At 40.2% G+C, this 16,018-nt stretch overlaps 1 protein-coding gene across 17 annotated transcripts in view; it reads left to right on the plus strand.

Annotated features, from left to right (window-relative positions):
- PIP5K1B (phosphatidylinositol-4-phosphate 5-kinase type 1 beta) overlaps positions 1 to 16,018 on the plus strand; it is a 306,214-nt gene that overhangs the window by 169,273 nt on the left and 120,923 nt on the right. For all 17 annotated transcript variants that reach the window (XM_009456691.5, XM_063788530.1, XM_063788524.1 and 14 more), the window contains 2 exons: positions 2,572 to 2,689; positions 14,821 to 14,973. In XM_009456691.5, coding sequence (XP_009454966.1) covers positions 2,572 to 2,689; positions 14,821 to 14,973 — 271 coding nt within the window. The remainder of the gene's footprint in view (positions 1 to 2,571; positions 2,690 to 14,820; positions 14,974 to 16,018) is intronic.

Raw genomic sequence — 16,018 nt, forward strand, 5'->3', positions numbered from 1 at the left:
AGCAACATCCATTCTGTATGATGCCTCCATTAAGTATTATGCCCACTCCTTTTCATTTTCTCTGTTTATACAAATATAATTACTTGATTATCCCATGTAGGTAAGCCTGCCTCACAGTTGGCCCATACTTCTCCATATCTTAATATGGCCCAAAGATAGCTAGATTTAATTCTTTTTCATGGAATGATTTAGTGGTTTTTTTAAATGACCAAATACCTATTATTATTTCTGTACGCCTAAGGAAATAAATGTTCCCCGTCTCTACCTGAAGCTGCTCTGCTGTGTGTACATGAACATTCTTGTGTGTATGGGTGTACGTGTGTCTGTGTGTCTGTCTCACCTCCAGGGAAACCTAACACTATTGTTTTATACCATAACTGAATAAATCACAGTAGTCAGAGAGATGTGAACCCAAGGAAAATTATTATAATTAATGGAAACTTCAGGGAAAGATGAATAATCCAAGGAGCTCAGAATTAACCCAAAATGAAAATAATAATAGTAAATGCAGCATCCTCTCTGATAAAATCTTGGGCCCAAAACTGCAACAAAATGAGAAACTCCATTTAGGTGGAACATGGGTGTTTTATCTTACCTCTTTGAATGTTGAAGGAAATCTGCTCCAGTAGAATGAGTTACTTTGTATGAGATAGAAGGTGAAAAAGAGAGAAGAAATTGGCAACACTCTTAGCCCACTGAAAGCAGCCTGCTTCAGAACCTAAGGCCTTGTGGTTATTTTTACTCGCTTGCAAAAGTGAGGAAGGATGTTATAGGTCTCTTTGAGCCTCTTTGCTTTTACCCTTTATTTCTATATAATCTACATTTATATTAATAAATTATTACATGCCATATAAGTTCCAGAATCATTCCTTTTGACAGTCCCATGGGATTTAATCCCCTCCTAAATCCCAAAATATAGAAAGAGAAAATGTTTGGATACAGCACTGGGGCATCATGCATACTGAATATTCAACTATGCTTGCTTAGAGAAACAATAACCATTTGAATGAGTGGATGATTTGGAGGTCATTCCTTACGATGTGACTGCTCTTCTCTCAGGCAGTCTTAGTCCCTGTGTCACTCTCCTAGTGTGTAGCCCTGCTGCTGCCTGAGTGTAATCCTAGCCTTTCAAGATAACCATTTATTATATGGTGCTGACCCCTAACAACACAAGCCAGCTCCATCCTCTGGTACTCAGCAAAAAAACAAAACAAAAAAAAACAGTCATCTGTAATCGTGCAGGAGGAAAAGCTAGTTGCATTGGTTATATTGAATAGATACTTCCTAAATAGTTTTCAAGGGTGACCTGTGACTATGCTGAATTTCTGCCTTACATATTGATTTTCTAATGTAAATTCCATGTAATAATCAAATCTTCTCTGTTAACATTATGTTGAAGACTCATTCCTTCACTCAACAAATACTTATTGAGTGTCTGCTATGTGCCAGGCATTGATGCAAGAATCTGATTGATCTCAACGACTGAAACTGTAGTAGATCCAAAGTGTTTATTCTGTGCTGAAAGCCTTTGTCATTTGCCCAGTCCTTTTTGTGTGGTATCCATAAAAAGCAGACCATGATAAACTTGCATAGGCTCTCAATGTCCCACCTAGAATGTAGATCAAAGGGATTTTGAACCTTTACATAAAATTCTATTGCATTGTTCTAATTTTTCTGAAAATTTTAAGAACAAAAACACTGAAAAATTTAAGAATGAGTGGCTTAGGTGGTTTGACTGAGCTCATGTATTAGGTAATATTGTATGGAGTCAAAGAATAAAAAGGATGAGATTGATAAACATCAACATTTAGGCCAGTGGATCCCTCTATGGATCTGACCAGTAAAAAGTACAGAAGGGGCTTCAACTGTATGGATAATGTTTTATGTCTTAAGCAGCATTTTGGATTCATTGATATTCACTGGTTTATTCTTTGTACATTTTATATATCATAAATATTGTGTATAATTTTTCAAAATGAACTCAGAAAAAGGAAAAGAAGATAATGATATATTGAGGAATGGAAATCAGGTTTTAAATTTTTTAAATATGTAAGGTCTCCTTTTTTGGAAAATGTAAATAAAAGAGTTCAGATTGGGGTCCTATTCCGTGTGATGGTTCTCTCTGTTGGTAGGATGTTTTAAGAATTATTTCACTTATCCCTGGTTAACAATGTTTGTCAAATATCCAAAATTCGTGGTTAAAAAAATGCATTTTTGAAATTGCTCCACACTCTAAGGCCTAGATCTTTTACCCAAAGCATTACAATGTGGTTACACTGGTGATAATGGAGTGATCTTCCCAGGAAGAAGGCACAAGGGGATAAATGAATTTTCAGGCAGGTGACACTGATTGACAGGGAAAGCCTGCACGGAGTGACCTCACTAACTAACGTCTTATTCTGCCTGGTTATCATTGGCCTTTATGACATGAACTTTGAGAAACCCGCTCTCAGGGGATGATTTTTCTAGAGATAACATTGACCCAGGACTAATAGAGCTACAATTTGTGGTCAAAATTGTCCTTGCTAATGTGTTCTTTCTTTCTCTCTCTTTTTAATATTTTGACTTCAGCGAAGGGAGCAATCTGACCCCAGCACATCACTACCCAGACTTTAGATTTAAGACATACGCTCCATTAGCATTCCGATATTTCAGAGAACTTTTTGGTATCAAGCCTGATGATTACTTGGTAAGAACCTGTCATTTTTCTTCCTTCTATAGAAATGTGTGATGTAAACATTTGTCTCATAGCAACAGCAACAAGTGGCTTGTGTCTCTCATTTTATAAAGCTCTGGGGCATAGTAAAAGTTCCAAGTTTTATAATGAGTATAAATTTAGCTTCAAGAAATTTGATGTGACTCTGTAGCTTTTACTGATAACTGCAAAATCTGTGATGGTAATTGATATTTAAATAACTATAATATCAGTTGTGACTTCAGATAATTATTCTAACAGATATGTTATAATTAGTTCTAAATACTCCTGTGAATTTTGCTGATTAGATTCTATTTGAAAGCCTTTCTATGTTAATTGCCTTATTTGTACCATTCCTCTCAACTACCTTGGCCCACAATCATTTCACCTTGACCTACAAATTTGAGTAAACATTGTAAAGAATCTGGATAGTTTTGTTCTCAAGATCTCTTCAGGCAGACTTTTTAAACATATTTTTAGTTGGTACAAGGGCATATTTTATCCTCAGATTTGTCTGTGCTCTTCATCTGCCTTCTGGCACACAAGAGGTACAGACACAACAGCCTTTTTGTAAGAGGTAGTCCGATGTGACCTCAGAGTTTTACCTCATTCCTGTTCAGGAAGCCAGGAACTTTCTGTTACAAGTGAAAAAATGGTTTGTTTCATAATTTGATCACTGTTAACACCCTGGGGGCTCCTCAGAATTGGTTTCAAAAGACTGTAGGAAGAATGCCATCAAATATTTATTGTTCATCCCATTCTGAATGATCTTAATAAGACTTGAGCCAGATCCTGGGATAATGCTTTTCAGAGGAAGTATAGCAACACGCGTAAGAAAGAGTGCTTAATATGCATCTTATAATTTGGATAAGATGTAAATAATTAAAAGCTGATTCTACTCTGTGCTGATGAAGACTCTCAGATGTCTCCTCTGAATCTTCTTGTAAAAGAAAAAAGAAAATCTGTGAATGATCTTCTTCTTTATTTGGTCCCTAAGAAAATCATATGACTTCTGCCTAATGAAGCAATACTGCTTCCTCAAGGCACATCAATAAGTCTCCAAAGAATGGTGAGCGCAAGGTTGAAAGTCCCTAGCATACTGCTGCCCTTAAATGTATATATTGCTCTCTTTCTCTCACCACTCCCCTTTCATTGAAGCCTCAGGTGCCTCTACCCATCACTACCAATGCAAGTACACAAGCACACGCATTTGTTCTGTGTGTGTGTGTGCGTGTGTGTGTGTTAGAGAACACCCTTTGGTTTCTAGCCATTCTGTAATTACTGAGGGTTGCCATCATTCAGGAAATATATTTGAGAAACCCAATGGGGTTTTGATATTATATTATGGAAAACAAGATCTCTCATCTTCTGCCACACACTCAAATTTAATGGATTCTCTTTCTGAATTTCCTTGAACTTCTCACCAGCTGAAGAGATGCCTTAGACTTGCGTTTCACACTGTTGATCCAGTCAATATGACCAGATGGATGCCTGTCTTTAGCCCTCCCATATCCATTGCCCCAAAGGCTGGAAGTCCATTCTTTCATTCATCTGGACCTCACAAATTTGCTTTCTTTGGGGAAGATCCTTTTCTGAACAACTTCCCACACAGCCTCCCCAAGTTTCCTAATGAGTCTTTAAGCTGGAAAAATTATTTTCATAACGTGGTTAGAGTGTTTACAAAGGAGCATAAGAATCTAAGCTCATCACTTCTCACAAGAAAAGTCTTTGTCCCTGTACCTAGCAAAAGGTAAATTAATCAATTAGTGGACACTTTGAACACCAATTATATCTAAAATACTTTGCTAATAGTTGTAGGGAAATTCAAAAAACAGCAAGTCATGACACACAAAGAACTTAAAATCAAACTGGAATACTAATTTGTCTATGTAGAAAACCAATCGACTCTACCAGGCAATAAATGTAAAAACTGAAGCAAAACATGAAATACTCTAGGGTTGAGGTAGAGGGCTTTCTCTTTGTTGGGGTGATGATTAGGAGGTCTTCTTATGAGCATGATGTGGTTTTAACCATGCCTTAAAAATTACAAGGGATTTTAAAAGGTAGAAAAGAGATGGATGCTCAGGGGGTGAAGGGTTGGAAGGGGCACTGTAGAATCAGAGATGTGGATGTGTTCAGTTTTCAGAAGGACATTTAGTGGACCAATATGGCTGGAGGGGAGAGTTTTTATCAGGAACATTATTAACATTATTAAGAGATAGGTCCAGGCAACTCAAATAAACAAGCTTCTAAATTATGGGAAACTAAGGAAATATAAAGATTGACAAGATATTTGATGGTGTTGAGAAATAACTTTTTTGTGGGATAATAATATCATGGTTCTATTTTAAAAGGAGAATCCTTGTCTTTTAGAGGATATACTGAAATATCTATGGATGAAATGGTTTGTTATCTGGGATGTACTTCAATAGTATCTGAGGAGTTGGTCAAAGCATACAAAATTTGAATTAGACAGCCAGGCACTGTGGCTCATGCCTATAATCCCAGCACCTGAGGAGGCCGAGGTGGGAAGATCACTTGAGGTCAGGAGTTTGAGATCAGCCTAGCCAACATGGTGAAACCCCGTCTCTACTAAAAATACAAAAATTAGCCGGGCGTGGTGGCACATGCCTGTAATCCCAGCTACTCGGGAGGCTGAGGCAGGAGAATCACTTGAACCTGGAAGGTGGAGGTTGCAGTGAGCCAAGTTCGGACCTCTGTACTCCAGCCTGGGTGGCAGAGCAAGACTCCATCTCAAAAAAATAAAAATAAAAATAAATAAAAAACAAAATTTGAATTAGAGAGGAGGAATAAATACAGGAGATCTATTCTACATGGTGACTATAGGTAATAATAATATATACTTGAAAATTGCTAAGAGAGTAGATTTTAAAGATAAATGCTTGAGGTGATGGATATCCCAATTACTCTTATTTGATCATTACACATTGTGTATAGGTATCAAAATATCACATGTACCTCTAAAATATGTATAACTATTATATATCATTTTTTTAAAAAAGAAAAAGTTCCCACCACAAATAAAATGATGAATATATGAGGTAAATAATATGTTAATTAGCTTAATTGAGCCATTCCACAATGTATACATGTATCAAAACATCATGTTGTATACCATAAAAATATACAATTTTATTTATCAATTCAAAAATTAATCGGAAGGATTGTGTACTCTAAACGGGTGAATTGAATGCTATCTGACTTACATCTCACTATAACTGTTAAATTGAATGCCCCCCCTACAAAAGAAAAATCTGAGGGAAGTAAGGCAGCAGAGTGGTTGGAGGTCTAGAAGAAACAAGATTGGCCATGAGTTGATCATTGATTGATCATGAATGAGTTGTCCATGAGTTGACGCTGAAAGATAGATACATGAGTGTTAATTTCACAATTCTTTTCGCTTTTATGTACGTAAATATAACTTAAAAGGTAGAGAGAGGCCAAGTGTGGTGGCTCACGCCTGTAATCCCAGCACTTAGGGAGGCCAAGGTGGGTGGATCACCTGAGGTCAGGAGTTCAAGACCAGCCTGGCCAACATGGCAAAATCCCGTCTCTACCAAAAATACAAAAACGTTAGCTGGGCATGGTGGCATGAGCCTGTAGTCCCAGCTACTTGGTAGGCTGAGGCAGGAGAATCACTTGAACCCCGGAGGCAAAGGTTGCAGTGAGTTAAGATTGTACCACTGCACTCCAGCCTGGGCGGCAGAGCAAGACTGCGTCTGAAACACACACAAAATAGAGGGAAAGATAGAGCCAGGTATGTAAGTGTGCTTTTGTTTGATTCCATTTGTCCACCTCCCTCATTCACCACACACATGGTTCAGTGACTAGACACATCTCTGGGGCTTGCAAGAAACAGAACAAAGGCAGTGGCCTTAGCTAAACATGACTACCTGGTCCCCAACAGCTGCTGCCACCCACCTGTGCCTGCACTGGGGACACCTGCAGCACAGGACTGAGGCAGCTCCCCAACAAACTTTGGAGTCTCTGGAAGCTCACCTCCAAACCGCTCTATCTGGGACCGCACCTAATGATCTGGAGTGTGATAGATGAGGAAAGGGTCATTTGCATGACACAGCATGCTTGAGTGTCAGGTATAATAACCTTCAGCAACTTTTTAGCTCAATCCTTCATTTTACAGATGAGGAATCTGAAGCTGGGATCAGCAAAGGGAGATGCCCAAGGTTACACACATTGGTGGGGGCAGAGCCTAGACCAAACAGTGGTCTCCCCATCCTTCCCCAAGAGCTTGAAGACCTTTCACCAGCTGGCCTCATGCTTTCCATATTTGATGAGAATCACAGACCTCTTACCAAATATGTACTCAAACTAGCCTCTTCCTAGCCCATTGACCTGTGATTGTCCATTCTGAAGAATACAGCTGAAAGAAGTCAAACACCTTTAACAAAACACATTATGGAAGAGTTTAGCTAAAGGAAAGCACAGAAATAGGAAATAAGACATTGCTTGAAAAACCCTGTGAAGAAACAAAGGATACAGTGCCAATCACAAAGTGCATCGTGGTGGCTGTCAAACTGGGGCTACTCAAACCCACACTTGTAAGATACAGTGAGTTAAGTTGGAGGTGTGGGAACAATCTCTAGCCATTGGTAACTCCATACTTAGGTGTGATATTGAATACCTGCGATATGTGTGTATTTCTACTTAGTTTTTTGCTGTTGCATCTGGATTCCTGCCTGAATTACTCTGTTTATGCCCTCTGTCCCATTAAAATTCACCCTGTGCATGCTCATTACAAGTTTCATGTTGAAACATGCATAATTTGGATTGTGAGACAGTATGGTGAAGGGGCTTCTGTACATACAGCAGTGCAAACTTTCCTTCTTCCTAGACAAACACCTCCCAAGGCAAAGCCAAAGGGCCCCAGAGCATTCCCATCTCTGCTTGGGCAACCAGCCATGGGTTCTTTCCTTCTCCATCATGTGCCTGGATATTCAAAAATCCAGTAGAACTTATAATATGAGTCTTTTCAGGCTCACCTGCACCAATAAGAAAGAGAGCAGAGTGAATATTTCATACTATCGGGGGAAGAAATGGCACATAAAATTATCTCCACCACATGGGGCAAGTTTACATTGTTAATTTACATTGGCAGGGCCCAGCTGGGTTGTGCTCTGCTTTTTCTTTTTCTCTAGTGAATATAGCAGGGAGACCCTGCAGGAAATAGAAGCAAGAGCATGAATACGTTAGAACAGCTTGCACAGATGACAAGTGCCTGGAAGGTGCATAAAACCCAGGAGCACACATGGGGGCTTTTGATCATGACTAATTAAAATGTTCCCATCTCTCCTCTTTATTTGCTCTTAAGAGGCAATGTTGCAAAGAAGGTGGCTTAGAAGAGAATGTGGTAACCAAGTTGTAGAGTGAGAAACCATAGAATTCTACAGCATAATGGTGATACTCCTGTTCAGTATCATAATCACAGTTTATTGCACATTGATGCTAGTCTATGAATAGCCCCCAAAGGGTTATTAAAGTGGATCAAAACAATTTATTATTTCATTCGTGTTATGTATAAATGACATAATAAAAGAATATTTGACAATGTAGTAACCAATGAAATAGTCTTCATATTATGTCACTGCATTTTTTTTAATGTCATTGCTTATAGAAGAATTGGAGACTTTAATTGGGAGCAGATGTTCAGGTCTGAATCCAGTTTTTTCTAGACACCTCTTTCCGGATCACCCCCTAATTTCTCAATTTGCAGCTTCTAATTTCTGCATCCTTTGTTGTTTTCATATTTTCACAACATAAACTCCTACCCATAAGGAAGTTCTGTGTCAGGAATTCAAATGCCATGGAACAAAGCACCCAAATTCCTAAAGAGAGTCTAGGTTCTGCCTTTACTTTTTATGAGAGCTTGGAGTCCACACCTTTATATTCCAGGGTCCCAAATTCGTGAGTAAATAAGAAACCCAACATTTTCTTGCTTCACTCAGAATGTTTTAGTGTCTCTTTGGATCACCCTGAAGTCATGGGCAGTAGGCTGAGAACCTCAGTGTATCCTAGGGTGGTGTCAGCTCTTCCTTACCTGCCTGTGGAATGAGTATTGTAGGCTGTGTGCTTCTCTCACCTGTGTGTGATCATGTCATAAAATTAACAACAGCAATACGTGGTCACTCTTTGCCAGGGTTTTCAAAAGCATTCACTTTAAAAACTTCCAGTGACTTTCCAGTAGATATTATTACCTTTATTTTAGAAATGAGACCTCTAAAACTCCAAGATGCTAAATTCCTTACTCGGAATCACATAACTAGCAACTGGTACAAATCTCACGCCCTTTTCACAAATCGCTCTTCCACAAGGACACTTTGTCTGCACACATGGCTGGGCAAGTGCTCTCTGATTCCTCTTGGTTTTTATGGTGTCCTGTCTGCAGTGTGATAGCTATTTTTGTTTTCCTAACTTATCCTCAACTCATCTGTAGGCTTAGGCTCTAATGTTGTTTAGCAAGAGATTGTCAAGAAGCAAGGCTAACAGAAAGAAGGGGAAGTGGATGATCAGAGTTGCCAATGACTTAGGAAGCCAGCAGACACTTGCTTCTTTCTTTTCTGGGATAATTTTGTTTCCTTTATCCTCAGTATTTTCAAAGCAAAATAATGTAAAAGATGTATCTAGAAGCTACCTTTTAATCATGTTTCTGCTAGTTTCTCTCTCCCTCCTCTCCCTTTTTCTTTCAGTCTCCCTCCTTTCAGGTTTTTCTATGATAGGGACTTAAATATTCACAAGCTCAAAACAAAAATTGTGGGATTTTTAGCCTTGATGTTTTTTTAGATGCCTACATCCTCAAGATATGGCTGTTTATATTACAAAGCTATAGTATCAAAACAGCATGGTACTAGTATAAAAACAGACACATTGACCAATGGAATAGGATAGAGAGCCCAGAAATAAACACACACACACACACACACACACACACACACACACACACCCCATAGTCAATAGACTTTTGACAGAAGTGGCAACCACACACAATGGGGAAAGGATAGGTCTCTTTAAGAAATGGTGTTGGGAAAACTGGCCATCCATATTCAGAAGAATGAAATTGGACCCTTACCTCACATCATAAACAAGAATCATCTCAAAATGGATTAAAGTCTTAAATGGAAGGCCAGAAACTGTAAAACTACTAGAAGAACACATAGGGGAAAATTGCACAGTATTGATTTGGGCAGTGATTTCCTGAATGCAACCCCAAAAGCACAGGCAAAAAAAGTAAAAATAGATCAAAAGGGTTGCATCAAACTAAAAAGCTTCTGCACTACAAAGGAAACAACAGAGTGAAGAGACAATCTACAGATTGGGTAAAAATATTTGCAAATAATGCATCAGGTAAGGGGTTGATATCCAAAATAAATAAGGAACTCAAACTACTCAATAACAAGAAAACTAATAACCCTATTTAAAAATGAGCAAAGGACCTAACTATACATTCCTCAAAAACAAACAAACAAACAAAAAAAAGATACACAGGCCAAGCATGGTGGCTCACCCCTGTAGTCCCAGCACTTTGGGAGGCTGTAGCAGGTGGATTGCTTTAGCCCAAAAGTTTGAGACTAGCCTGGGCAACATGGCAAAAACCCATCTCTACAAAAACACAAAAAAATTATTCGGGCATGGTGGCACGTTCCTGTGGTCCCAGCTACTCAGGAGGCTGAGGTGAGAGGATCACCAGAGCCTGGGGAGGTCGAGGCTACAATAAGCTGTGATCAGGCCACTGCACTTTAGCCTGGGTGGCAGAGCAAGACCTTGTCTTTAAAAAAAAAAAAAAAAAAGACATACAGATGGCCAATAGATACATTAAAAATTGGTCAACATTCTTAATCATGAGAAAAAACCACAATGAAATATCACCTCATACCTGTTAGAATGGCTGTTATCAAAAAAGATAAAAGATAACAAGTGTTTGGTGAGGATGTGGAGCAAAGGGAACTCTTGTATACTGTCGGTGGGAATGTAAATTCATACAACCATTTTGGAAAACAGTAGGGAGGTTCCTCAAATAGCTAAAAATAGAGCTACCATATGATCCAACAACCCCACCACTGGGTATCTATCCAAAGCAACGGAAATCAGTATGGCGAAGAGATGTCTGCACTCCCATGTCCACTGCAGCATTATTCACAATGGGAAAGATGGAAGCAACATAAATGCCCATCAAAGGACAAATGGATTTTTTTAATGTGATGTATATACACAATGGAATACTGTTCAGCCTTTAAAAACAACAAAATTCTGTCATTTAGAACAGCATGGATGATCATAGAGGACAATGTGCTAACTGAAAGGAGCCAGGCACAGAAAGATAAATATCACATGATCTCACTTACTTGTGGAATCTAGAAAAATCGAACTCATTGAAGTAGAGGAGAATGATGATTACTAGAGGCTGAGGTGGTAGTGGGTGGATAGAGAACAGGGAAAATGTTGGCGAATGGATATGAAGTCTGCTAGATGGAACAAATCAGCTCTGGTGATCCATTGTACAGCGAGGTGAACGCAGTTAATGTATATCTTTCTAAATTAATTTAAAAAGTGGATTTTAAATATTCTCACCACAAAGAAGTGTGTATGCTGATGGATATGTTAGCCATCCTGATTTGATCATTCTACAATGTATTCATGATCAAAACATCACGTACCCAATACATATATACAATTATTATATCTCATAGAAAAACAAATACTGCATGTTCTCACTTCTAAGCGGGAGCTAAGCTATGGGTATGCAAAGGCATGCAGAGTGGTATAATGGACATTGAAGACTTAGAAGAGGGAGGGTGGGCAGGGGATGGGGAATGACAAACTGCCTATTGGGTACAATGTCCACTACTCAGGTGATGGGTGCATTAAAATCCCAGGCTCCACCACTATACAATTAATCCATGTAACCAGAAACCGCTTGTACCCCTAAAGCTATTGAAATAAAAAAATTAAAATTAAACAAATCATTATTTGTCGATCAAAAACTTAAAAATAGAAAAAATTTGGCCAGGCGCAGTGGCTCACGCCTGTAATCCCAGTACTTTGGGAGGCCGAGGCGGGCGGATCATGAGGTGAGGAGATCGAGACCATCCTAGCTAATGCGGTGAAACCCCATCTCTACTAAAAATACAAAAAATTAGCTGGGCATGTAGTGGGCGCCTGTATCCCAGTTACTTGGAAGACTGAGGCAGGAGAATGGTGTGAACTCGGGAGGCGGAGCTTGCAGTGAGCCGAGATCGTACCACTGCACTCCAGCCTGGGTGTCAGAGCGAGACTCCGTCTGAAAAAAAAAAGAAAAATTTAAAGATGATGTGGTTCTTTAAGCCCCTGCTTCTGCCAGGCTGGGTCTATCTCACATCTGCATGGCCTCCTTATCTTTTTCTCTGCCACCCAGTGTTTCTCTAGTCAATTATGTGGCTTATTAATTAATAAACACTGAGCTTAATAAAACCGAAAACAGACTTCTTTGCTGGTTTTAGCATTTTTTGGTGACATTTACAGCCATACAATTGTTGGTGGAGTTCAGCCATCTGACGGAAATTTCTTGAGTACCAACCATGTATGTAGGCACCTACCATGTTCCAAGGCACAGGTCCTGGAACTGTATCACAGTGTAAGATAGTCACGGTTTCTGCTGCACAGAGTTTTACAGTCTCTGCAACTCGAGGAAAAGGAAACAGGCAATTGCAGGATTTTGTGGTGACTTCTGTGATGAGAACATCCAGGGCCAGGAAGCAATTGATCTTTTATCCGCGGAACCAGAAAGAGTTTTCCAGAGCAAGTGCTGTCTCAGCAGGCACTGAAAGCTGAAACTGTGGCAACAGTCTATGAATTATGCTCCCTACATCTTCCCCTTGTCCTTCTATGGTGGTTTCCTAACCCAACAGAGTGGTCCTCTGCTCCAGACCCTCCAATGGCTTTTCAGCCCCCTTAGAGAAAACAACAAAGTCCTTCCAGTGGCCTGTAGCACTGGATGTGGTCTGTCCCCCTGACCTCTCTGGCTCCATCCCTTTCAGGGCTCCTCCTTGCCCTCTCTGCTACAGCCACTGGCCTCTGCTGTGCCTTGAGCCCACCACATCTCAGGCCTTTGCATTTTCTCTTCCCTCTGCCTGAAGTGCCCATTCCCCAGATAGCCATGTGGCTTGCTGCCTGGTCTCAACCTCTGCTCCAATGTCACCTTTGCAAGGAGGCCTTCAGTGACCACCCTATTTAGAATTTACTGCAACTCATTCCTCACTCTTTGCTGGTGTTCTCTGCTGCTTTTTCCATGATCCATTTTTTTCTCCACTGCACTTACCACTTTCTGATGTGTAATGTATTTACTTGTTTACTGTCTGTTTCCTCCTACTGGGATATAAACTTTATGAGTGCCTGGGACATAGCAGATGCTCAATAGTTATTTTTTAAATACAGCAATGAGTGGTAGGCAGGTGAAAGTAGAAGGGAGGTTGTCGCAGGCACAGGAAAACACAAAAGCCTGGCTGTTGAGAGTATGCAGCACTTTTAAGAACATGAGAAGTTAGTCTCTGTGGCTAGAGCTAAAGTTGAAGGAGGAAGTCATGAGAGAGAAGGCTGGGGAGGAGGCTGGGTCATTCATGGCCTTGAAAGCTCTGTTAAGAACCATTGATTTTTAGATCTCACAAATAAGTGAGAACATGCAATGTTTGTCTTTCTGCAAAAGATGTGAAAGCCCAGAAAAACATGAAGAGATTTGCATTTCAGAAAGATGCCTAGTTTCCTGGTGAATGTACTAGAGGGGATGAGAGTGGACAATGAAGACCAGAAGCTTGCCATAACAATCCAGGCATGAAATGATGAAACCTTTGAACTTAGGGTGTTGGCAGAAGCGGGCAGGCAGCATCAACAGTCTGGTTAGGAAAGATGAGGAAATGTGAGGAATCAAGGATGATGCCCTAGTTTCTGGTTTGGGGAATAAGGCAAATAATGCTTCCATTCTCTAAGGGAAAAGGCAGAGAACAGGGGGCAGATGATCTAGGGTCACCATATGCAGTTGTGCAGGCTGTGCACTGCTCAAGCTCTCCTACCTGGCTGAGGGGAAGGAGTGGAGACTGGAATCCAGCCTTTCTTTTTTTTTTTTTTTTTTTTTTTGAGCAGAGTCTCGCTCTGTCACCCAGGCTGGAGTGCAATGGTGTGATCTTGACTCACTGCAACCTCCACCTCCCAGGTTCAAGCAATTCTTCTGCCTCGGCCTCCCGAGTAGCCGGGACTACAGGCACGTGCCACCACGCCCGGCCAATTTTTTGTATTTTTTGTAGAGACAGGGTTTCACCATGTTAGCCAGGATGGTCTCGATCTCCTAACCTCGTCATCCACCCACCTCAGCCTCCCAAAGTGCTGGTATTACAGGCGTGAGCCACCACGCCTGGCCCCAGCCTTTCTTCTACTCACCAACTTTGTATCCTAGCTCAGAGCTGCATCTACCAAGATAAAAAGTTGCGTCTTTCTAATTACCACAGAGGCACCATATGGGCTAACCACAGCCTTGAGATGAACTTGATTGTGAACTTATTGCATATAAATTGTGTGTGGTATAACCAAAATAGAAATGTCTATTAAAATGTTAGATGAACAGGTCTTGAGCCCTAGCGAAAGATCTGGGCTAGAGATACAGATGTTGAAGTCATCTCCTTGTTGAAACCATGAGTAGATGACATCTTCTGGGAAAATCATGAAAAGAGAATAGGGTTGGTGTTCAAGTGATAAAACACAGTGCAGATCACATCTTCACTTGTTATTTTATGGACATTTGCTGGAAACAAAGCACCTTAGTCAACACAACTGTTTGAATTATCTCATTGGACCGATAGGATGATTCATGATTCTATCGCATGACTCTGGGAGTTAGGAGTGTATGTCTGTTTTTCATCATAGAATTATTAAGATAAACAGACCAATTAAATGTTTAGAAATCTCAAAAAGAGCCTTCTCGGTATATGTGGAGCCTCTTTTAAAGCCCGTAGAGAGGCTTCTTGTTTCAACATAGCTAAGATGTGCAATGCTATGATTGTCCTCCTTGGAGGCATCACATACATCAAGTATATGTTTTAATGTTTATTCATTTACCCTTTTAGTATTCCATCTGCAGTGAACCTCTAATAGAACTGTCTAACCCTGGAGCCAGTGGATCCTTGTTTTTTGTGACCAGTGATGATGAATTTATCATCAAAACAGTTCAGCACAAAGAAGCTGAGTTTCTTCAGAAGCTACTGCCAGGCTATTACATGGTAAGGAACTGCACATCATTAACGCTTCTACTTGAAGTTTAATTACTTTCCTCAACAGTTTTTTTCTGTTGTTTTTTCAGTGACTCAGGCATGTTTCTTTCTCTTTGGTAAGCTTTATTCTGAATTTAAATTATGCTATGACATTCATTGAATAGATTTTTTATAGTAAACTAGAACTGAATGGCAGAGCATACTTGTTGAATCCCACAATCCTGAGTTCAAATCCCAGCTCAGCCAATAATTAACTGTGCGACCCTGAGTAAGCAGCATAACTGGTCAGCCTTAGTTCCCTCAGTCTTTAAAGGCTGAGAAATACGTGGCCAGGTGTGGTGGCTCACGCCTGTAATCCCAGCACTTTGGGAGGCTGAGGCAGGTGGATCACAAGGTCAGGAGATCAAGACCATCCTGGCTAACACAGTGAAACCCCGTCTCTACTAAAAATACAAAAAAATTAGCCGGGCGTGGTGGCGGGCGCCTGTAGTCCTAGCTACTCCGGAGGCTGAGGCAGAAGAATGGCATGAACCTGGGAGGCGGAGCTTGCAGTGAATCGAGATCCCACCACTGCACTCCAGCCTGGGCGACAGAGCGAGACTCCTTCTCAAAAAAAAAAAAAAAAAAAAGCTGGGAAATACTTATCTTACATAGTTGTTGTGATAAAGTAAGGATACAGGATATAAAATAAAGGAAAGATAAAGGAAGCAATGTGTTACAAAGCTCTTTGCAGCCAGTACGCAGTAATAGTATAAGTGGTTAACTTTCATGGATTGCTTACTACATGTTAAGCAAGGCCTTAAGTGCTTTGCATTCATTAACTCATTTAATCCTCACAGCAACCTTGGATACTACAATTATCACCTTTTTATAGAAGAGGTAATTGAGGCAAAGATAAATTAAGTAACTTGCCATGGGTTATTCAGCTGGAGAGCTGCAGAGCTGGGGCTACGCAAGCAAAAGGGCTCCAGAGAATGCATTTTTAACCCCTACACTAATACACCGGAACATATTCTGTATTAGCTGTTCTCAGCTACTAGACTTCAGAATTTAG

This window comes from Pan troglodytes, chromosome 11, assembly GCF_028858775.2.
Source record: "Pan troglodytes isolate AG18354 chromosome 11, NHGRI_mPanTro3-v2.0_pri, whole genome shotgun sequence".
Lineage (NCBI taxonomy): Eukaryota > Metazoa > Chordata > Mammalia > Primates > Hominidae > Pan > Pan troglodytes.